Below are 24,794 nucleotides of genomic sequence, written 5' to 3' on the forward strand. Positions count from 1 at the left end.
GCTGTTGTCAGTCTCTCCCCATGGCAACATTTAATTTCATTCATTGCAGCTCAAACGGCAGCCAAACCAGAGACACAAAACATTCCGACACAAAGACTTTTTAATACATTCAAAAAAAAAAAAGATGAAATTCGAATAAACTCTAAATTAAAACTCTTAACTTGGCTAAGAGCATTACTCAATTCGGTATACGATGAATGATAAAAATTCATTTCAATCTATTATGTTTTGAGCCACGTGATTTTGCAGAATAGTTTGCTCCTCGTTTTGTTTGTGTTTTATTGTTGCTATTGTAATTGTAGTTGTTGTTGTTGATGGGCTTACAACAATCACAAAAAAGCAACAACAACGTGTTTTATTCAACGCCATTCGTCTAAGAGAAGTCTTTCAGTTGAGGTAAGTTTAATGCCATTTTCGTGGCATTTCTAGTTGCAAGTTGAAAAGAAATTACTCCAAACAGAAATGTAAGAAAATATGTTTTGAATTTTTCCTTTAGTCATTTCAATTTTATTGTCATTTGATTCCTAAATTCCCTTCCATATGTTCTTTTTTTTTATCAAAGTTTATTCAACTTTACATACAAATACATTCCTATTAAATGAAGGCCATAAAAACTCCACAAAACCGCTGAAAATAGATTTAGAAAATATAAATTTCATGTAGATGGAAATTTTAGATTAAAATTTTTATACATTTTATGTATTTATTTATGACATATTGGTAATAAAATTAACTAATCTTGATGATATATGAAAATAATCTTTAATTCAAGAATATTTGGAAAAGTTAATAAAGAAGACAAATTCAGATAATCTTTTTATGTTTAAAGACTGACATTTTGTTTATACCCACACCCCAAGGTGTTATTTCGCAGAGAAACCACAATAATAAATTGTTAGTTGGTCCAACCCACATGATAATATATACATAAGTATCTTTAATTGGCCTCAACATTGAAATGTCGCTTGGCCTTTGGGTTAAGCATAATTTTTCAAATAGAAATTAATCAAACTTTATTCTCTGAATTATTCATATTTATACAATATTTGTTTTTTTTATTCCTTACAGTTAATGCTGCATATATGACAGACCCACACAAAATTGTCAGCGATTGAGACTGAAGTAAGTAGAGTTTAACAACAAATATATGCAAATTGTTATTAAATTTTCAGTGAGCAAAAAAAAAAAAAGAAATATGTACCTATAGAAACTTTGTCTGTACCCGCTGCGAAAAAAAGTAGAAAAAATGGAGCAACCTACACACTCACACACACACACACCCAACTTCTGGTTATATTGTTGTGCAGGCGGCATAAATTCTATTCAGTTGAGATGTAGGTGTAGAATATATAAAATTTGTAGGTACATATGGTAGAATGTGGATCTACACACACACACACACACACACACACATGTGTACATACAAGTAAATGTATTGTAAACTAAAGCGTAAATCAGGACATGGAGATTCTAGAGTAAAAATGATGTCAGCTATTTCCAAAGGATGACTCGTTACACAGGATGCTGTGTGTTTTATGATGGGTGAAGGGAAAACATTTTATACACTCTGAATCTGAATTCGTATACCCTTAGAAGAGGTATTTAAACTAAAATTATATCATTCAATATTTTCAAATTGATCACAACTTGGTTTTGGGCGTCTTGGAGTCAATATATTTCATGAATATATGTATGTATGTATATATCAGATCTTAGATCCCAAACAATGGATGTTATAGATGTTAGTTTAAGTTTTTTAGCAGCTGCTTTAGACCGAAAGCACCGGGCTCTAAAAATCAGTCATTCCTGACGCTTACTTATCATACTTTTAAAGCACATTATATAGAATCTGTAATATAGGTAGTTTACTTAAAAAACAAACATTTTCTTGAAAATATTGAGAATCTTCAGCATCCCAAACGTTAAACAAGGGAAGAAGATTTAAAGGGAGTTACCACATATCGTTTCATTCATCTAGTAATTACATTGTCTTTTTGGAATCGTGAATCATAATTAATTGCATATTTCCATTGAGATGTGGTTTTATATTAGTATTTGATATTAAATATCGTGTTTTTAGACTTGACTCGACTGCACGACTTATTACAAAGAACCGAATGATACTCTACGCGTCAGCACTTGTGATGTCATTTTGCCTGTCAGCCTTAAAATTGATTTTGTATTAAAATATGTTTTTTTTTTTTGGCGTATCGAGCATATTGTTCTTTGGGCAACACTAAAAATCAATTAAATTGCTATTTTTATTTATAAAAATAAGAAGAAGAAATACAATAAATACCCAGGCGCCGCCAACAGTTTCACTCTCTTTATTTGCCACTTCTCATACTCTCTCTCTCTCTCTCTCTCTCTGTTTTCTATGCCACTTTTTCTTTTTAGCTGCCAAAATGTTTGACCGACCGCACATCGTGCACATCGTTTGCTGACCCAAATATTCCTTTAGGCTAAGAATAGCGAAAATAAGTATCTAAATGATATGTTTTAAACAATTTTTTCGCGTGCTCTGTTGCCCGTCCATGCCTCAAATTACAATTTAGAGTGAGGTAGACATAGAAAGAGCATAAGTGAATGTTTTGAAGAAACAAATAAGTAAAAGAAAGAAAGAAAAAGTTTGAAAATTTCAACTTTAATTTAAGTCACTTGGCACTCTACTCCTCTAAAAGAAAACTTCTCAAACATTTTGAGTGGTTAAACTTTCAAGTACTAAAAAATGGTCTTTACAGTAGATTTTCTTCGATCCTAAACTGAAAAATGAGTTTTAAACTCTTTTGGTTCAATGCTTTAATGTCTTCTCTTCAAGATACTGAACTGCACTCAATTAGATATATCTTTAGAATCATTGCAAACGAATCTCTAAAGTCTGATCTGTTTTTCGAAATAGTTTCTATGTTTCTATAAGATTAATTGATTATTTCTTTTGTTGTATCTGGCTTAATTGTCTATTGTTGCTAGACATTAATTAAAGGTGATTTATTAAAAACATGCCTCTTGTCTTTCAACTAAAAGGCTTTATTTAATTTATAAGAATGGGCGAATAATATAGAATTTTTGTTTGTCTTTTGGCTTTCAACCAAAAGTATTAACAAATTTGCAACATTTCCCCACTTGTCATCTTGTTTTAGTCAAACTTAATTGTGGCGCTCTCGAATGCATTTTCAAATGTTTTCCATATTGTGAGTGCCCCTACTAAACTAGTAAAATGTGTGTGTATAAATACTAATACATAACATTTACATATAATCTTTCTCTTTTGTTTCGTTTTTTTCCGTTTCTAACTAAGAGATTTTCAATGTGTTTCCGCATAGCGTCTTTTGTGGTTGTTGTTCGCCATAGATCAATTTGTTGCAATTTAAACAATTCCCAGTGGTGTAGTTCTGGTTGTTCGGTGACGCCCAAAATTCTAATACTCTTCCATGTGGCCAAAATTAGAAAACCAAGCAGATCAATCAAGAGTGTTTGCTTTTAACTTGGTTTCTCTCTTTCATTCTCCTTTTTCTGAGGGAGTCGCCTTCTAGTGAGAATTCATGCTTCCAATTAATATATCCCAATTTATCATTGCTTGATTTAGTCATTTTATAATTTTACTGTGCAACTTTTTCTATTAACAAAATCCATTCACGTCGTTGTCACAGTTACATATATTATATGTAAATATATTTATAAATTTTTAACAACAATTCTCATACATACATACATAAATGACAATAATACATATTTAAATTACGTGACTTTGAAATGGGAAATTTTTGATAAGTGAATAGAAAGTCTTCTTTTTGTAGTTTTCTTATCGATGTTGTTATTACGCTTGTTTCTACACAAAACAAACATTATCTTTAATGTGATTGTGTGTGTCTTTTCTTTTTATAGATAAGTTATTTCTACATTTGCCAAGTACTTCTAATGCTGGTTTAAAGGAATGAAAATGTTTATATCTATAAATATATGTTATTTACATTCAGGTAGCAAGTGTAGAATTCGAGTATAGATAGATAAATAGTTAAATTCATCAGATCACTTTATTGAGTTTTATTTGTCACCCTCGCTTTATTATGGATAAGATGTCAACGAACAAGGTACTCATATGGCTGAAGGGAGGGGGAGGGTGGTGGTTCAGTTTTCCTTGTTTTTTGTTACACTCATTGTACCTTTGTATAGGATCCATTCTGGATTCGTATTTAAAATGCTCGACATTATATTGCAAAGGCTTCATTAACAAGCAAGTCGCTACTCAAGTCACAACGAAATTGTAACGAGAAAATACATATAGGTATATACATTTTTTGTGCGAAAAAGTGAAAATATTAACGAAAATTAATTAAAATCCAAGGATAAGGGAAAAGTTGTAGAATCACTTGACACACGAGGTAAGAAGCAAACATTTTTAGATACAAAAATGTTAAATGATTATTAATTCTGTTTCATTTTGGCAATTGGCCAAGTTAAAATCAAAAAAATTGTGTACATCTCTTCTGTTACGCGGGGAACCTTGATCTTGTCCGATCTGTCAGGGGCCATGTGGAATACATTTCGCATAAAATTGCAAATATTGGAAAATGTTGTTGATATTTTGAACTATAGAATTCTCTACGCCCACACAAAAATGAGTCATCAAACAAACAAACAAAAGCACATTATCACAAAGCGAAGCGAGTTATTTCCACCCCTCTTGACATTTATTCGCGTATCCTGCCTCAACAAGCCAAATGTTAACTGGTTGGTGGGGCGGGCTCTCTTTTACAACTGATGAGAAAAATCGATAAACCCGACTGTCATACATATGTACATACATACATATATACTTGTCCTTTCGCTTTAATTTTCATGTTTAATCTTCCCTCCATTCATCCTGCCTGCCTGCCTCGCTATCTGACTGCTTGTCCTTTCATCCATAGTCAGTTGTGACATAATCCTAGTAGCATACCATGTGCCCAATATGTCGCGCAAGCCAACTGAGAGAAAGAGAAATGACTCGGAGTGTTGTGGTAGCCAGCCGGCAGCAGCAGCAGCTAGCGTCCAAGTGTCGCCAACGCCTCGCCTGTCCTTTTCAAGTTGCAAGAAATCATTTCTTTCTAGCTTTTTATTCTAGATGTGCGTGAGCTTTTTATGACTTAACTGGCGCCAATCGAATTTGTTTAATAGAAATTGGAATAAAACTCACCGCACACCAAATATGTATCTACTTCCAATACAGTAGTGGCCACGAATTCAAGGCGTTTCATGTTTGTGGATTTTAGAATTCGTTTTGGGGCCAATTGAAACTAATTTTTTCAAACATAAAAGATCTAAATCGAATTCCTTGTCGAATGATATACTAGATTGCATTCAAAAGCTTACAAAAGGAGGTATCATTGAAAACGAAGTCCACGTTAAATCTTTTTAAGCATTCGTTTATCGTAATGACGAATCTAACTCAAAAACTTATTTATCTTCTACATAGTTTATTCAGTAAATACATGTATAGATAGACAATATAAAAGGAGGTCGATCCTTATTATAAATTGTCTTGGGCTTCAACTACTGCCTACAAATGCTGCCCACGTAATAGGTATTCCTTTTGAGTGAAGTGAAGTGAAGTGAGTGATTCAAAGAAAGGGTTCGCCATTGTTTCGCTGCATAAATAATGGAAATTATTCAGTTGCGCCCTTAAAAGAGATGCCACTCCATGACGATGTCTATTGTTGGATTCACCAACAATAGACAAAAGCGCTGAATAAGCAGATAATTTTTGTTTCTCCCAAATCGAACCCAAGCAGTCAATTTCTAACTAAAGTTCTAATACAATCAAAAATGCTTTTGATTTAGTAGAAAAGAAACCTCCGAACAAGTAACATTGCTAAAAATATTTTCTTACAAAAAAAATATACATATTGAAATTCTTCCCCTTTTTGAACGCTTTTTTAAACCAAAAGAAGGTACATTCAAAAAAAGAACCAACTGCAAATTCCTTGTAAAACCATTGTCGAAAATCGAAAAAAAGAAAAAACAATATAAAATCGAACAAAAGTGCTCGTCAAGGAGGTACTCTCATTGTGCAATTATGTATCCAACAAATTTGGGCAAACAGAATGGTGCCTTGGTGCTAGAGGTATTAAAGGTTCTTGGTCGTCCGGCTACCATTTGTGAGATTGCGGAACGTGTGGCCAATATCTATAAAGTGCCATTGGATCGCATACAACCAGTTGTTGGGGATGTCCTTCGATCCGGTGTACAGCATGGTTTCTTCAGCTATTACAATCGACGTTATACAGTCGATAAGCGTACGGTTGATCAGCTAAGAAGCGATATTGATGAATATGCCACAAAAATTTTATCTATGAGCCGCGCTGGTTGCAATAGTGGTGGTTATGGAGGCAATGGCAATCCACAGATTCCTCAACCATCCACATTAATGATGAAACTAGAAAAATTGGATGATTCACCGCCATTTCAACTCAATCAGAATCGTTCCACTGGCGAGAGACGGGAGCGTACACCATCTGGAGATGCCCCAACAATGGATGGGATTCGTGTGGAGTTGCCACTTTGAATTGAATCCATTTTGGTCATTTTGTATTTTATACATACATAAGAACACCCAAAAAATAAAGAATGACGCCAATGCTTGGATGGATCCACCTCTTGGAGCAGTTCAATGCAAAAAATTCCAAAAACCCCAAAATATTATGCGTCACACAAAATGGGGCAATGTCCTGACTATTGTCCCCTCACAAAGAGGAAGTGTAATAGCCAAGTTGTCATGTGGTTGGTTTACTTTTTCATTTGGCTTTGAAGTTTATGCATTATTATTTATATGTGTCCATTGACAGGTTGTTGCCTGTCTAGGCAAAGGCCCCGAACTCCACCAACTCTAACCAACATCTTTTGTAGTCTGTCTGGCCTTCCTTTCCTTTCTCTTGCCATCTTTTGTTCGGCCACTCATTGTCAGTGATGGGATGAGTAATCCTCTTTGTGTCCGTCCTTAAACTTTCGATTCACTTCTCTCTCCTTGTTGTGCATTTAATTGAAGCATGAAGAGATTCTCTCAGCGGAAATATATAAATAAACAGACTACGTTTAAGTCGAGTAATATAATTCTTCAGATTGAAAACGCTTTTCATGCAGATAAGCAGTGTCTGTGCTGGTGTCATTGACATGTGTGTTTATATAGTGACAAGAATTTAACCGATTTGCTTTGATTTCTGGTTAAGAATGAGATGAAGTGGCAGTGGCAGTCATTTAGGGGGCGGGAATCGCTTTTGGATGTGGAAATTTTAGCAGTTTATCGTTGATTCAATACTGGCCACAAAACTCCCATAGACTTCCATCATATCGGGAATGTTCAGACAATTGTAATTGCAATTTTGCTTATATGCACATTGAGTATATCAAAACAGATTTCTTTTTGCCCTTTGTTCAACTTAATTAATTAAAATTAATTTGACAGTCAGACAAAGAAAAAATCTTATAGAGGAAGCATATACATAAGAGAGAGAGACAACAATGAACAACATGTAAATCAAAAAGTTGTCAAATTAAAATTTATTTACAAAATCCACACATACACAAAAATATATAGGTTTATGTTTGTATATATTGTATAGGTATTATGTTTTTAAGGGGCATGCAGCCGTGGCGCGTGTCGTTGAGCTGTAATTAAATTAATTTCTATAATGCCAGGTAAATAATATTGGCTCACAAACCCAATCAACAACACGTCAACGATTATATATATATAAACAACAATTTACAAATTCTGTTTTTTTTTTCTATTTATTTGTGGTCTTGTTGTCTTTCTAAACTTTTTTGCGTCTTTATTTTCGTGTTTTTTGCAGAATGAGCCGCCAACACCAGCGGCACCACCATCACCACCCACTGCAGCAGCAGCAGCTGGCGGCCAACCAGCAACAGCTGACGGCTCAGCAGCAACAGCAACAGGCCTTGCTTATGGAGGAGCATGCTGCAGCCGCCAAGGCGGCGGAATTGTTCGATCTGCTCTGTGTGGCAACAACAATGCGACAGATCTTGGCCTTGCATCGGGAAATGTGCGAGGCGGTTGGCCTGCGACCATCGCCACTGAATGATTTCTATCCCAAGCTGAAGGCCAAGGTGAGATCATGGAAGGCGCAGGCGTTGTGGAAGAAATTTGATGCACGTGCTGCCCATCGAGTTTATGGCAAGGGTATGGCATGTTCAGGGACCCGAGTCCTGGTAATTGGAGCCGGACCGTGTGGCCTACGAACTGCCATTGAGGCTCAATTGTTGGGCGCCAAAGTTGTAGTGCTAGAGAAACGCGATCGTATTACCCGCAATAATGTGCTGCATCTATGGCCATTTGTCATCACGGATCTAAGGAATTTGGGGGCGAAGAAGTTCTATGGCAAATTCTGTGCAGGTTCCATTGATCACATCTCGATCCGTCAGCTGCAATGCATGCTGCTGAAGGTCGCTCTACTGCTCGGCGTTGAAATCCATGAGGGTGTCAGTTTCGAGCATCCTTTAGAACCAAGTGAAGACAGCACCACTGGCTGGAGGGCAGCAGTGAGTCCAGCCGATCATGCAGTCTCTCATTATGAGTTTGATGTCCTGATTGGGGCCGATGGCAAAAGGAATATGTTGGATTTTAGGCGTAAAGAGTTTCGTGGCAAGCTGGCCATAGCCATAACGGCCAATTTCATTAATAAGAAAACCGAGGCTGAGGCCAAAGTAGAAGAGATCAGCGGTGTGGCCTTCATTTTTAATCAGGCATTCTTTAAAGAACTCTACGGCAAAACGGGCATCGATCTAGAGAATATTGTCTACTATAAGGACGAAACGCATTATTTTGTGATGACCGCCAAAAAGCATAGTCTTATCGATAAGGGGGTCATTATTGAGGATATGGCCGATCCTGGTGAGCTTTTGGCCCCTGCCAACGTCGATACACAAAAGCTTCATGACTATGCCCGCGAAGCAGCTGAATTCTCCACACAATATCAAATGCCCAATTTGGAGTTTGCTGTCAACCATTATGGTAAACCGGATGTGGCCATGTTTGATTTTACCTCAATGTTTGCCGCCGAAATGTCCTGCCGCGTCATTGTGCGTAAGGGTTGCCGCCTTATGCAGTGCCTTGTGGGTGACAGCCTGCTGGAACCCTTTTGGCCAACCGGCTCGGGATGTGCTCGGGGCTTTCTTTCTAGCATGGATGCCGCCTATGCCATTAAACTCTGGTCCAATCCACAAAACAGTACACTCGGTGTTCTGGCCCAGCGTGAGAGTATCTATCGATTGCTCAATCAGACCACACCGGATACCCTACAACGTGATATTAGCGCCTATACTGTAGATCCGGCCACACGTTATCCAAATCTTAATCGTGAGTCGGTGAATAGTTGGCAGGTCAAGCATCTGATTGATACAGATGATCCGACGATATTGGAGCAGACCTTCATGGACGCCACACATGCCACGCTGCAATTACCTCGCATGGAGACTCCAGGCAGACGCAAGCGACGCAGTGGAGGTGGGGAAACCAGCGAATGTTAATTATATAGTACAGTTTAAATAAAATGACTTATTTTACCAACAGATCTTTTGCCTCAGGGTACTAGTTTATTGCGCTGGATCAGTGCTCAGCTAAATGCCTATCACTTTGCCGCCGAAATGAAGGAACCATCCGATGTCTTTCGGAATGGGCGGGTATTGTGTGCGCTCATCAATCGGTAAAAATATCATAACCGTTTTATATTAATTAGATATTAATTGACAACATTCCTTTCTAGCTATCGTCCTGATCTAATTGATTATGCTGCCACCAAGGATATGACTCCCATGGAATCGAATGAGCTGGCCTTTGCTGTGCTAGATCGTGAACTACATATTGATCGCATTATGAGTGCGAAGCAATCTATCGAGTTGACTGAAATTGAATCCAGCAGATGGTTAAATTACCTAGATCAGATATGTGAAGTATTTCGTGGAGAAATACCTCATATTAAGCATCCAAAGATGGATTTCAGTGATTTGCGGCAAAAGTATCGTATGAATCACACCCATGCGCAGCCAGATTTCTCCAAATTGCTGCAAACCAAACCTAAGGCTAAGTCACCCATGCAGGATGCTGAGGACATACCAACAACAGTGCAACGTCGCTCAGTTCTTGAGGATGAGCGGGCCAAGAGACAGCGTCGGCATGAGCAGCTACTAAACAGTGTCAATGCAACAGCTGCCAGCGGTGGTGCAGGTGGAGGCGGTAGTCCATCCACCAACTTGTCACAGGGTGTGTTTAACATAACGATTATAAAATCTGGCCGACTCAACTGATTGAAACATGTGCTTAATAATTGTTGGCTTAATTCACATTTTCTTTCGTTCGAAATAATAAAAACCAGAACTGACTAAGAAAGAGTTAAAGGATTTCAAGATCAATTCCTATTCGTAATGATTTTTGTAGTCGTTTCAATTAGTAGTCAGCCTTTTGCTTGCTTCTTGGCCTTATACTAAGACTAAACTGTTCTTTCTTGTTTTACAGGTCAAAGTGATCGCAGGTCAAAGAAAAGACGACAGGCCGACAAAACGGCCAATATTGTGAGTAAACTTGAACGTCTTATAAAATTTTTAATAAACATCATAAGTTATATTGCATTATTAATTATATTATGTTATTGGGTTGCCTGAATATTTCATTTCAAGTAGCTATTCATAATGCAGTTAATAAGCTATAAGAAAGATAACATTTCAAATACATGTACATACTTAATATATATCTATCAATATATACAAAATACATAACTCTCTCTTTCTCAATCATATACATATACCTACATATATTAGAAATATATACATAAATGAATTGTTATTGTTGAAATTTTAAATATTAATACATACGTGCATATATACATACACCCACCTGCGTATCAAGGTAAAGCTCATGCTGAAAACAGCTCTCTTTCATGAAATCAATAATGCCATAAATGCATACGAAACCATTAATGAGGTCAGTTCAATTCTTGTGTCCAAAAATGTATTGTCCGTCCCATGTTGTCCTTTCATTTGTTTAAGCCATCTGTGATTCTTCTAACCCTTATCATATCTATACCACAATTTTCTCTACTAACCCCAAATCTATAGTGAAGTAGTCCATCCTCTTTCACTCTCTGCAATTACAATTTCGTAAAACCCCTCTGTCCATATATCTTAAATCTGCCGAGCAGGAGGAGCGGCAACTGCGTTTAAAAGAAATCGAGGAGAATCGGCAGGATCGCATGAGCAAGCGGCGTCAGCAACGTTATCATCAGACCCAAAACTTTTACAAGAGTCTGCAGTTACTGCAGGCGGGTAAACTATTAAGAGAAGGCAATGCCGAAGGTGGTGTAGCTGAAGATGGCACCTCCTTTGAGGACTATTCCATATTTCTCTATCGTCAGCAGGCTCCGGTTTTTAATGATCGCGTTAAGGATCTTGAACGCAAACTTCTGTTTCCTGTAAGCAAACCGATGAACACTTCGCCTTGCCTGTTCGTTTGTTCGTTCGTTAGGTCAAACACCGACCTTGTCTAACCATTTGACTACTTATATTGGCATGATTGGCAACTAATCAAGCAGTGCGATTAAATATTAAAGACTGAATCATAGCACCCATGGATCAGCGTTGCATCTTAGGGCCCGCCAACTAACTGTTTAGATAAAGAAAGAAGTTATCTCGTTATCTCCTTTGAGTCTCTTTGTTTCCCGATGTTGTAAAGTTAACTATTTAGACTAAGATATGCTGCCTTAATAATTCGTTGCTATATTCTTTAACTGAAGTCAGAATAATATATTTATACATAATATAATGAAAAGCTCTTGTTCATTTAACGTTTTTGAAATACTAAAAGTTTAATTAGATATTCTTTTGTTGATTGCATTTTTTGGTTTTGTTGTTTTTCTATCGATTTTTTATCGTTTATTGTTAAATTATTGAAGCTAAGAATTTTTATTTACAAAATATTGAATATATAAATTTTTTGATTTCTTAAATCCTGAAATCCTTCTACAAACCTAAACAACCTGACAACACACGAACAAACAAACGATTTCAATTGACACACACCAAACCCTAAAAAGGATCGAGAACGTAGCGATATACCATCTGCCCAGCCCCGGAGTGCTGCCGACGAGCAATTCAGCGATCGCATTAAGAATATGGAACACCGGATGACATCACGCGGGGGCTATGGCAGCGATAAAAAGCCCAAAGATCTAATGCGAGCGATTGGTAAAATCGATTCGAATGATTGGAATGTGCGTGAGATTGAAAAGAAAATTGAATTGTCCAAGAAAACGGAAATCCATGGACCCAAGGGACGTGAGAAGGTGCCCAAATGGAGTAAAGAGCAATTTCAAGCACGACAGCACAAAATGTCCAAGCCCCAGCGTCAGGACTCACGTGAGGCGGAGAAATTTAAGGATATCGATCAGACAATCAAGAATCTGGATAAACAATTGAAGGAGGGTCACAATCTGGATGTGGGTGAGCGTGGTCGTAATAAGGTCGCCTCCATAGCTGGTCAATTTGTGAAGAAGGACGATGGTACATCGGAGGAGAAGAATGCTAGTAGCAATGCCACCACCAATACCAATACAAACACAGTCATACCAAAATCTGTGAGTAATTATCCTTTGTTCCTTGTGTTTTGTGTTTCGGGGGTTTTTTTTGTTGTTAATTTTGATATTATTTTTAATTTTTTGATTTTATTTTTAGTTCTGTTAATTTTTGTTTAAGTTCTGTAAGATATATAGTGCTTATGGCTTTTTTTCCTATGTTTCTTTATGTGGTTAAGGGGATTCCCCATGTTTCTGCTGCCGCTGTTGTTGTTGTTGTTGTTGTTCTTAGAGTGCAATCTATTCATAGGTCACACACATACAAACACAAACACACACAATTGCATCAATCTATACATTATCTATGCACAAAATCATTCATCTTGAATGCAAATTTAACTTGTAGTTTAAGTCCTTGGTGTTTGCATTTAAAATGCTATACTAATTTAATTCAATTCTCCCGCTTAGAGCTCTAAGGTGGCGCTGGCCTTCAAGAAGCAGGCTGCATCAGAAAAGTGTCGCTTCTGCAAGCAAACTGTCTACCTAATGGAAAAGACCACTGTCGAGGGACTGATCCTGCATCGCAATTGCCTTAAGTGTCATCATTGCCATACCAATTTACGCCTAGGTGGCTATGCCTTCGATCGCGACGATCCGCAGGGTCGTTTCTATTGCACACAACATTTCCGACTGCCAGCCAAACCATTGCCACAGCGCAGCAATAAGGCAAGAGTAAGTTGAAAATATATTTCAAATATAACTAGAAGGTTTTCTAATGCTCTGTCTTTTGCTAGAAATCTGCTGGAGCTCAGGTTGCGGCTACTGCTGGATCTGCTGCTCCTGCCGCTGCTGAGCCCATGGACACTACACCATTGCGGGACCAAGTGGACTTATTGGAAACCTCACGTGCCTCTGCAGCAGCTGCGGCTGCTGCCTCTGCTGATGCCATGTCCGATGATGAGGCAAATGTAATTGATGAGCATGAGTGGTCTGGACGTAATTTCCTACCAGAATCGAATAACGATTCACAATCTGAACTCTCAAGCTCCGATGAATCGGATACGGAATCTGACTCCGAGTTGTTTGAGGAAGCTGATGATTCCCCGTTCGGTGCACAAACTCTACAGTTGGCCTCAGATTGGATTGGAAAGCAATATTGCGAGGATAGCGATGATTCGGATGACTTTTATGATTCCAGTGAAGGTATAGCAGGTTAGCTGGCATTTGTTTCCTTAAAAATCAAAATTATAAACACATATCCCCAAAAATCCAAATTTCTCCTGTAGATGATGGTAAGGATGATACGGAGGGCGAGGAATTCAAAAAGGCCCGTGAAAAGCGGCGGGAGGAAGTGCGCCTGCAACCGCTGCCTGCTAACCTGCCCACAGACACCGAAACGGAGGTGAGCAACACTTTTGCAACACTTTGCCCATGGTTAAGGAAATAACTAATATATCTTATATATTTATTACATTCTTTTATTACTATTATTATTATCGATGTTCATTCTGAAAAACTATTCATTCCTGTCCTTCCTCATATCCATCCATGTTGGTGTTGGTGTTTCATTCTAAAATGTAGAAGCTTAAATTAGATGCAGATAATAAAGAGAATAATGAACGCGCTTCGCTTAAGTCGATCAATTCGTTTGAATCGGCTAAGAGTCAACCGGAAACGCCCACCACGCCCATGCCCACTACTCGTGTCGAGTTGGAGCAACTGGAACGTAATGCTCCACGCAAATTTAGCAGTGAAATCGAGGCAATTAGTGAGAAGTTATACCATTTGAATAATATGGTGAAAATGAACAAAGACCTTGAAGTTTTGGCTAAAGAGAATTTAGTCAAGAGCGATATATTGCGTAAGCTTACACTCAAGGAGAAATGGTTGGCGGAGAATGCAGCCATAGCTGCAGGAATGGCCAATCCTGTAGCACCAGTACAACCTCAACTTACCTCCCCTCCCAAATCCAAGTTTGATGAGAAATACGAAAAGGTTGTGAGTCCTTCCCCATCATCCAATCTATTAGTGGTTGAACCCAAACCCAAGCCAGTGATTGATTTCGATTTGGATGAACTAAAGCCACGTAAACCCAATTTTGACGAGCGTCCCCAAGAAATGTTGCCCAAACCGGCAAGCCTTCAAAAACCAACTAAGCCAAGTCCTAAGCCAGAACGAAAAAACGCAGCCAGCACTAATGTAAGTCGCTCGAATAGTATGAAAAGTAACGCTAGCTCCAGCGGTGGCAGTCCACGTCTCAAGAAGACAACGACACCCAAAATGCATATTCAAAATATCCTGGGCACCATTAAGAAAATTGAACGGCAACACAGTAAGGAAGAGGACGACGATGAAGATGCAATGGATGTAGATGTGCCGCAGGAAAACAAAGAATTGAGCAATAAACTCAAAGAGATTCAAGCCAGCAGCTTTGCTGGTACCATGGATCACATAAAATCTCAGCTAACCATGCCAACAGTTAGTAGTTCTCAGGCTGCAGCAACAATGGATCTATCCAAATATTTTCCCAATCAAAAGCAGGAAAAGAACACGTCGGCCAATACGAATAAGAACCAAAAAACTCTAAAGGATGTCGATCTAGCTAAATATTTTCCCAGTAGTCCAGTGCCACAGCGAAGAACAGTCGAAACGGTGGCCGAAAGACTTAAGAAGTCACAGACTGAGGCTTCCCTAGCCAAGCCTAAAGAGATACCTCCTCCTGCTTCTCAATCGGAGGAGAATAAAACTAAGCCTGTGCCGCCAAAGCGTCAGGCCTCGTTGGGTCAAAATTTTAGTTTGCGTGACCATCCACAGACTGAGGCTTCCCCAGCCAAGCCTAAAGAGATACCTCCTCCTGCTTCTCAATCGGACGAAAATAAAACGAAGCCTGTTCCGCCAAAGCGTCAAGCTTCATTGGGTCAAAATTTTAGTTTGCGTGACCATCAAATGGATGGAGCTGTCGATTTAACCAAAAAGAAGGCACCCACAAAGGTGGCGGCGGTGGTTAATACGGTAAAGAAGCCAACTACAACAACTGTGGGTAAAGCCACCACAACAACCAAAGGTAAAGTGAAAATTGTCAAGAAAATTGTCCCCAAAGGCACTAAGGCGGCTAAAAAAGCAGCGGCAGAAGCTGCAGCAGCAGCGGCGGTAACAACCACAACCGTGGAGAAGGAACCTCCACGCGATGAAGCGGAACGTATTTTGGATGAAATTTTGGGTGACGGCGCAACACGTTCTCCCAGCTCTGAGTATCAAAAACTTTTCCAAGATGAAAAATCACCCAGTGACTTATCCGATAATATTGATCGTATTCTCGAAGAGACGGGTCTCAATTTGGAATTGGGTTTACCACGACGAAGCAGCAGCAAGGCCAAGTTACAAAAGACTAAATCCCTTGGCGAAGGCGATTTCGAAATGAAACCGTCTTCTCCACGACTAACCGGAGTTCAGAATATACTTAAACGTTTCGAATCACTCAGCTCGGTTAGTTCACACAACAGTGAGGATCAGGCATTCAAATTGCGACGCATGGAATCAACTACCAGTAATCTGAGTAGTCTCAATCGTTCTCGTGAATCGTTAGTGTCGGTCACCAGTGATTCAATGAGTGATTTGGAAAAGACCATGGACTATTTACGCAACGAATGGCGTAATGAGGCCACAAACTTTTTGCAGAAAAAGCGCAACAAGTTCTATGCCCAGAAAGAGGAACAGCAGCAAAAGCAGGCTGAAATCAAATCTAAAGCAGATCCAATCAGAGATCTTCCCGTGCAATATCGCGAATCTAAAATATCAAAGTTCTTTGGACTCGGATCACGAAAATCACCCGAGAAACGCAAATCACCAATTAAGAAAAAGAAATCACCCACAAAGAGTCAAAAGATGACAGCCTCCAAAGCCAATAATTCCCTCGAAGAGTTGGCCAACATAAGCAATGCCCGTCAGGCTAAGCAGGCGCAAAAGAAAGCCAATAAACTAAATGTTGTTACCAAAAAGCCAGTGGAGAAACCGGCACAAAAACCGTCCACACCTGTTCCAGATGATTTTGAGATTCTCGATTTGCTGGACAAGGCAACAGAAGCCAAAGAACATGAAAGGGCACAAACAAAGAGTCCGGCCATAGAAACTCCAGTTCAAGAAACTCCAATAAATAGTCCGATGATTAGTCAAACCATTCCCATTGAGGATATTAAAAACTTGCCAAAGACAGGATGTGACAAGTCCTTAAATAATTCACGCCGCGGCTCGCAGGTTAGTTTAATACTTTCACGGCGCAACTCAGGAGATATATCTCTAACCGAGAAGCTGAACCAAGATGCTCTTGCTGCTCTGAGTCAATTGGAAAAAGAACATCAGTCCCAGGATGTGGAAAAGCTCTTTCAGAGCATGGTTGAGGAAATGGATCAGGAGCCGAAAGCCATAGCAGTCGAAGATGTGGATGCTGATGCGGATTCATTGTGCACAACCATTAGCAAAAGTCCCAGTGCTCAACCCATAACTGTGGTTAAGCGAGGTAGCTCAGAGGAGCATAGCATTGAGAAGCTATTTGGCGATTTCTCTGATGAAATGCTAGTAAATGTTGAATTCGATTCCAATGATGAGCTGATTGGCATAAGCCCACGTGCCACTGTCCATTCCAGTGATTCGGCTGATCGTGATTACATAGATAAACTAGAGTCGCTGGAACGCGATGTTGAGCCTGTTGGTACGAATACGTCTCATAATGACATTATCAAGGATGATGAGGTAGATGGCTTGCATTTTCCATCGCGTCCACAGCGTCGTCAAAAGAGCAGTTCCTCATCAAGTGAGCCGACCATGCCAGTGCCGCCTCAACGCCTGAGAAATAAATTAGCCAAACTTGACCCCGAGAGTATGCCGCCTTCAGTACAAGATCTACTTGAACAACATGTCCACCCAGACAGATTGGAAATAGAAAAGCCTAGAGAAGCGCAAGAGACATTAAGGTTCCCGACAATAGTTGTGGAGCAGGATGAAATGGTGGGAAGGGATCAAGTTCTTAAGCAAAATGAAATGCTGGCAACGGATCAAGTTGATGGTACTGTTTCAACGAAAACTGAAGAGACCAAGGAAAAGCCTGCTGGTACTCCAAAGAGTCAAAGCAGTTCTCTTAAAAGCGAGAATTCCTCACAAGGCAGTCTCAATGAAGTTCCTAAAATTGTGACGCCACCAAAACAGGCTAGCAAGGAGAATTCCAGTGACTGGGATATGGAAAAAATGCCAGCCTCACCCATGCCGCGGCGCAAACAACAAACACAAAAAACAACTGCCTCTAAGGAGAGTTCCTTGGAATGGGACATGGAAAAGATGCCGAATAGTCCAATGCCGCCACGTCGAAACAAATTACTCCACAACATATCTCCAAGTAATTCAATCCAACTGCTAAACAATATATCTGACGTCAATGAGGAGGCAGCTCAACGTCGACTTATCGACGACATTGAGCGAGAACGTCGTCAGGCTCTAATAAAGCGTGATGAAAACTTTGAAGTGATAGCAGCGGAGCAAAGAAGACGTGACTCTCTTCAGAGCAGCAGTAACTCAAGCAGCAAACGTAGTCTACCTCCTCCCTCATCCACGTCCAAACCAACAATTGTGAAGGGCTCCCAGTCGAGAGCCACAACTCAGGATACTAATCGCACAGATGTAACGAAACGAGAGGGAACTCCTCCCATGTTTAAGAAACTAGATATTGATGGAACATCTACACCATTAGACTCCACAACATGCTCGACGCGTCGTAGCTCATTTGCATTTATAGAGTTGCAGGATAATAAACCTGTTATTGTGCCCATGCCCAAGAAGCTAAATCTACCGAAAAAGGAAGCTATCAAATTTGTTCCCGAAATAATATCAGCCGATGAACCTGTGCCAGAAGTTTTCCAAGGTCGCTCATGGCCAAAGGCCCAAATTGAGGGTTTGACCATGGAAAGCGACGACGAAGGTCTAGACGACCTAGATGAGGAGGAGAAGAGAAAGAAACTTTTACCCGAATACGCGCGCTCTGACTCGCCTCCTTCGGCTGCTTTTAAAAATCGGCAATGGCCCGATGGCAAAACAGTTTTTCCAAAGGACCAACGTTCCGATTCTATAGAGTCGGATGATATTCTCGGCCTACTGAAGGCCAGCAAGCGACGTAATCTATCGAATGGTACAGCGGCTATCCGGAATAAACCACGTTCTCAATCCCCACAGCCTTTTAAGCCACTCACAACAAGCTCTCGCCAAAGTTCGAAATCGTATAGTGACCTCAAGAAAGGTGTCTCCACTCACGCCTCACTACAGTCGCTGTCGGCTCAGTCCAGTCAGGATGCCACTGATAGTCACTCAACAACGGCCACAACAGTGACCACATCAAGGCCCCCAGTAAGCTACATTAACTATGATGAATCGGTGGATGCCAGCACTAAAGCTCTATTGGATCGCAGTAAGAAACTGCACAATCGAAAGCGTGATTTTGTCAATGAACGTGTAGTGGAGCGGAATCCCTACATGCGCGATGTCATCCGTAGCACAGATCGCAATGATTACTACGATGGGGCAGATGATGATCTATCTAGCTATCGTCCACGACATTATGCTCCCTCAACAACGACTACTACAAGTCGTTTTCCCAGCACTTCAACGCAGCGAAGCAACAACTATGACTACCTCAGCCGAAGACCAATCAGCTATGCATCAGGACTTGGGGGTGGCACCACCACCTCTTCTTATTATCCAAGTACAACCTCATCATCGACACCGCGAAGTTCTCATCTCAGTGATCTGTTCAAACGTCGCAGTCCTGCATCAAGTTCCAGATATGGCGATTACAGTCATCTACCATCAACAACCAGCAAAGAGTCGTGCGTTATCTCTTAGTTGTTAGACCTTAACGATTCAATTTTGATATTTTTTTTATATTATTATTCTAAAACACCCCAGACGACGACTCAATTATTATTACTACTGAGAAACGAATGAACCCTGAGAAACAACCAACCAACCAACCCAACCCAACACTCTGTAAAACACACTAGGTCTTAAAATCTGAAACATTCTACGTAAATCCAAGCAACAAACCAACCTTACCAACCAACCAACCAACTGCTAGTCCGCCCGCCCGCCTATCTGCTCTAGATGTGCAACGCCTACCGTTTAGACAATTATCACAGAGAAAAACAAAGAGAGAGAGAGAGAGAGTAACACATTTATTAGAACATTTTTCATATCCAAATCAAAATGCATCTGGGTACGATCTATGAAGGTAAATTCTCAATTAGAAATTTGTTGACAAATGTTGCGCCTAACCCCCGAGCAGCCCGAGCCGAAAATCAAGTTTGTAGTAGTCTCTAAAACAAAATATAGAATGGAGAAAATGTTTCGTCGTTTCGTCTATATCCTATTTCTCGTTTATATAAAGCCTCTCTAACCCAAAAAGCCACTACCAAAATAACTGGAAGATCTAACATCAAATTTACTGTCGTCTTGTGTGTGTTTTTGTCTTGTCTTTGTTTCGTACCTTTCTGGATCGTACCTGCTGAAGGCATGTCGCTGCCAATTTTTTATTAAAATTATTAACTCTCTATTACTCTGACTAATGGAAGCATGACCCAATGCCGCCCCAGAGTTTAAGGGCAATCAAATAGAAACTCCTTTATTACGGATGATTATCTATAGAGCTCCTTACTCTCGATGCTTTGTTTAATGCGTTTATTTTTCTTTCTGTTCTTGTTTTTAATGCGCTTTCTTTTTCTTGTTGTGTATTTTGGAGTACAAAAACTAATTCACTGAGTTGTTTTTTCCCTCGGTTGCTTACATTTGCAGGTACAAACCGAATCCGATAGCACATCGCCTGACGAAGTTGAGCTTAACTCTGCCACAGAAATATCCACCGATTCCGAATTTGATAACGACGAGATCATACGGCAGGCACCAAAAATCTTTATCGATGATACACACCTAAGAAAGCCCACAAAAGTCCAGGTAAGCCGTTATTGGATTTAAATAGTTGAGAAAATTATTTAACATTATATATCCCTTACGATTTTAGATCAAGTCCTCCATTATTACGCCCAGTGCCTCGGGATTGCACCAAAAACAATTGGCTTCTCGCGAAAAAGGTGGCAGCTATTTGCAAAAATATCAACCCCAGCAACCGCCACTGCCACAGTTTAAGCCACTGGTTCAGGTCGATCCCACTTTGTTAATTAATAGTCAACGCGGCGCTCCCCTTCAAAATCCACGTCCTGGTGATTACTTGCTAAATAAAACCGCTAGTACGGAAGGCATTGCCTCGAAGAAGAGTCTGGAGTTAAAGAAACGTTATCTGCTGGGCGAACCAGCTAATGGCAATAAGATACAAAAATCAGGATCGACATCGGTTCTAGATTCACGTATACGTAGTTTCCAATCGAACATCTCTGAATGTCAGAAGTTATTGAATCCCAGCAGTGACATCAGTGCAGGCATGCGTTCCTTCCTGGACAGAACTAAACTGGGTGAAGGTCAGAACAATGATCTTATGCGTTCGGCTACCAGCAATGTGATTAATGATTTACGGGTGGAACTCAAAATCCAAAAGGCTCCATCGAGCAACTCTACGGACAATGAGAAGGAGAATGTATTTGTCAATAGCAAGAACGAGTTGAACAAAGGCATGGAGTACACAGATGCGGTGAATGCCACTCTGCTGGAACAGCTTGGTCGCAAAAATACAACTCCCACAACACCCACGAACAATAAAACTGTAATCGAAGTAATCGATTTGGTTACCCCAGAGAAGGGTTCAATACCCATTATTGATCTGACAACTTTGGAGACTCCAAAGAAACTAGCCGATGGCATTATTGAAGTAGATGATCGACTGACGCCTGATAGCAATAAAATAAGTGATCTGATCAGTGAAAAAGGAGACCAAGCAGAGCCAGATGTGTCTAAGGATGTGAAGGAATGTATTCCAGATATATTGGGTGACATAAGGACAGATAAACATGTGAAACCAGGCGGAGGACACACCGAAGACGAACAGAGTCTTCTTTGTCAGTCAGATGAGGAGAAACGAGACTCGCCGGAGAAAGAGAATGCCGATCCCGATCAATATGATGATACTCAGGATGCAGTTCAAATTCAAGTGCCCAATATACCTTGGAGCAAACCAAAATCGGAAATTATATCGACCACGGCTAGCAGTGGCGGCACAAGTTGCTCCAGCTCAAACAGCTCCAGCATTGAGGACATTCAGCATTATATACTGGAGTCTACAACAAGTCCGGACACCCAAACAACGACGGCAGCGACAGGCAAACACAATGTGCCACGTCTGGAGGTGCACGATACGACTGGAGCCCTAATGGAAGTGGATAGCCTAATGATTGTCAATGGCAAGTATATCGGTGATCCGGAGGATGTCAAGTATCTGGAAATGCCAGCAGATGTGATAGTTCCAGCACCAGCGGTAGTAAAGACCAGCGAACTGGAGGATGAACACGATGGGGATGTAGAGCCAGTCACGGCTACTCCAGAGCCCGCAGAGTGTACAGTTATCGAGGCCGATCGAGGACAGATTGTTGTTGACCCTTGTCCATTGCCCGAAATGGGACCACCTAAATTGAAATTTGATAGCAAAAATGAAAACAAAATCGAAAGTCTCAAGAATCTACCTCTTATTGTGGATCATCAAATAGAACATAGTCAGGTGGTAAAGCCGATAACCCTTAACTTGAGTAGTGTGGCCAAAACACCGGATACCCCGACAACACCCACAGCCCATGATAGTGATAAGACTCCAACGGGACAGGAGACTAATTCACGGGGTTCCGATTCCGAAACTGAGGCCACTGGAACTGGACAAGTGTTAACAGAGACCGAGTTATCGGATTGGACGGCTGATGATTGCATTTCGGAGAATTTTGTAGACATGGAATTTGTCCTAAACTCAAACAAAGGCACTATGAAGCGCCGCAAAGATAAGAGACGAAGCGCCGGAATGAAACTTCCCAGCAGCCATGATGTAATCCATGAGTTGGCCAAACAAGCGCCAGTTGCCGAAATGGAGGGCATTCTACATGCTATTGATATCGACGATATTGAATTTATGGACACGGGATCGGAGGGATCTTGTGCTGAGGCCTATTGTGCTACAAATACAGCTTTGCTGCACAATCGCGGCTATATGGAATACATCGAGACCGATTCAAAACAGCAGCAGCGAAAGCCAAATCCTCCTACTCAATCAGCTAAGCTGCTTCCATCGCTAATAACGAAACGTGATGAGAAATTGGGCATTGACTATATTGAGCAGGGATCATACATATTGCACGATGACGCCAAGACTCCAGTAAATGAGACGCCTTTGCCTGTTATGAGTCAATCTCTGACTGACTCGAGCACTTTAAACGAACTGGACGACGACAGTTTGGGTATTGGAATGGGCACGTCACAGACACAGCCCACAACTACGGAGGAGAGCGAGGCTCTAACTGTGGTGACCAGCCCATTGGACACATCTTCGCCACAAGTACTCGATCATTTTGCATCACTGCTGGCATCGGGCAAGGCCGATGGTTCCACGCCCAGTAGCTCGGAGCAGCAGCCAAAGACTTCAACAGTGACAACTAGTAGCAGCGGTGCCAGTAGTTCCACTCCCGGACCTCAGGCGGCCGTTAAGGAAACTGCTCTACCCGAGGAAGATCTGCAAATCCAGTTTGAATATGTGAGAGCTCTGCAGCAGAGGATCTCACAGATTAGCACACAGCGACGCAAAAGTTCGAAGGGGGAGGCACCACCAAATCTGCAAACTGCAACTGTGATAGAATCAACCAATGCCGCCGCCTCCGATTATCCAAACGATGAGACGATCATGCGGCCAAGAAGCAGCAGCTCTTCCAGCAAGGTACCAGAGATACCCACGCTCAGTAGCAAACTGGAAGAGATCACCAAGGAGCGCACCAAGCAGAAGGATCTCATACACGACTTGGTTATGGACAAATTGCAGTCGAAAAAGCAGTTAAATGCCGAGAAACGACTGCACAGGAGTCGTCAACGCAGCCTGCTGACCAGTGGCTATGCCAGCGGCTCCAGTCTGAGTCCCACTCCCAAGTTGGCGGCAGCTGCCAGCACTCAGGATACGAATTGCTCTAGCCAGGCGCATTATCATGTATCGACAGCCGAAGAACAGCGACCCAGTAAAGCACAGCCCAATCCTCTGCAGAAGTCGGCCACTGCCACATATGTGTCACCCTATCGCACTGTCCAGGCCCCAACTAGGAGCACTGATGCCTACAAGCCACGTCCCTTTAGCGAGCATATAGATGCCGAACAGATTAAGCTTCTCGATCGTTACAAATTGAATAAAACTTCGTCTTTTAATAATGGCAAAATGGGTGAAGCATTTGCCACTCCCATTGCACCGGGCCGCACCCATCGTGCTGGTGTACAACACCCAGCTCCAGCTGAAATAAATATATCCGCATCGACAGAAAACTTGCGCAGTGAGGCCAGAGCCCGTGCCCGTCTCAAGTCCAATTCGGAGTTGGGTCTGAGTCCGGAGGAGAAGATGCAGCTGCTGCGCAAGCGCTTGCATTACAATCCCAATGCCAAGCAACAACTAGAGGACTCACAGTCCGGTGAACTGGCCGCCCGGGCCCGAAAAATGAGCGCATCCAAGAGCGTCAATGATCTGGCCTACATGGTTAGTTTGCAACAGCAACAACAGTCGCAGCACAATCTCGACAAGGATCAAGCCAAGACGCCTGATTTTACATCCGATCCCAATTTGGCAGCTAGCAGCAGTCAGGATCAACAGCTGAAAACCAAATCGAGCAAGAGATCAAACAAGGATCCCGAACGCCGCAAGAGTCTGATTCAATCTCTATCGAGTTTCTTCCACAAGGGAAGTAATAGTAGCTCCACATCGCCAACAGTTTCGACCAGTCCCAAAGAACAAGGCGCCGCCGTCGCCGCTGCTTCTGCCAGTCTCTCTGACCAAGCAGAGCGACCGGGCACCAGTAGCAGCGCCACGCCGCCAATCTCTGATGCAGGCAGCGGCGGTGGAGTCTTCAGTCGTTTCCGCATCTCACCAAAGTCTAAGGAGAAGTCAAAGGTAAGTTTTTTGTTAATGTTTTCTGTTAGTCATAAGTTTTTGTACTGTGTAACTCATGGATTCGGTGTGTGGGTGTATTTCATATTTATTAATGTTTTATTGTTTCGATTTAACGTGTAACCAATAAAAAA

General features: G+C 41.0%; 2 protein-coding genes across 19 annotated transcripts in view; both read left to right on the forward strand.

Annotated features, from left to right (window-relative positions):
* The window catches only part of Mical (Molecule interacting with CasL), a 44,203-nt gene that overhangs the window by 16,387 nt on the left and 3,022 nt on the right, over positions 1-24,794 (forward strand). For 4 of the 18 annotated variants that reach the window (XR_011033543.1, XM_068301032.1, XM_068301034.1 and 1 more), the window contains exons 4-16: positions 1,069-1,122; positions 7,830-9,499; positions 9,566-9,698; positions 9,759-10,255; positions 10,508-10,563; positions 10,898-10,972; positions 11,190-11,459; positions 12,081-12,620; positions 13,026-13,289; positions 13,352-13,769; positions 13,844-13,959; positions 20,388-20,546; positions 20,614-24,663. Coding sequence is in view for 17 of the 18 variants with exons in the window: in XM_068301032.1 (XP_068157133.1) it covers positions 7,831-9,499; positions 9,566-9,698; positions 9,759-10,255; positions 10,508-10,563; positions 10,898-10,972; positions 11,190-11,459; positions 12,081-12,620; positions 13,026-13,289; positions 13,352-13,769; positions 13,844-13,959; positions 20,388-20,546; positions 20,614-24,663 (8,247 nt within the window). In the remaining variant the exon portion in view is untranslated. Of the gene's footprint in view, positions 1-1,068; positions 1,123-7,829; positions 9,500-9,565; positions 9,699-9,758; positions 10,256-10,507; positions 10,564-10,897; positions 10,973-11,189; positions 11,460-12,080; positions 12,621-13,025; positions 13,290-13,351; positions 13,770-13,843; positions 13,960-14,138; positions 19,431-19,505; positions 19,810-20,387; positions 20,547-20,613; positions 24,664-24,794 lie in introns of those variants that run through there. The other 14 variants (XM_068301026.1, XM_068301027.1, XM_068301028.1 and 11 more) reach the window with 11 other exon arrangements.
* Positions 5,828-6,676, forward strand: LOC137585283 (uncharacterized). Its single transcript, XM_068300992.1, has one exon. It carries the CDS (start codon positions 6,056-6,058, stop codon positions 6,542-6,544), a length of 489 nt encoding a protein of 162 aa, XP_068157093.1. The 5' UTR covers positions 5,828-6,055; the 3' UTR covers positions 6,545-6,676.

Source organism: Drosophila tropicalis, unplaced genomic scaffold (assembly GCF_018151085.1).
Source record: "Drosophila tropicalis isolate 14030-0801.00 unplaced genomic scaffold, ASM1815108v1 contig_878, whole genome shotgun sequence".
NCBI lineage: Eukaryota > Metazoa > Arthropoda > Insecta > Diptera > Drosophilidae > Drosophila > Drosophila tropicalis.

Bases quoted from the DNA above. Each gene is read 5' to 3' on its own strand.
- LOC137585283 (XM_068300992.1), top strand. From the start codon at position 6,056: ATGTATCCAACAAATTTGGGCAAACAGAATGGTGCCTTGGTGCTAGAG.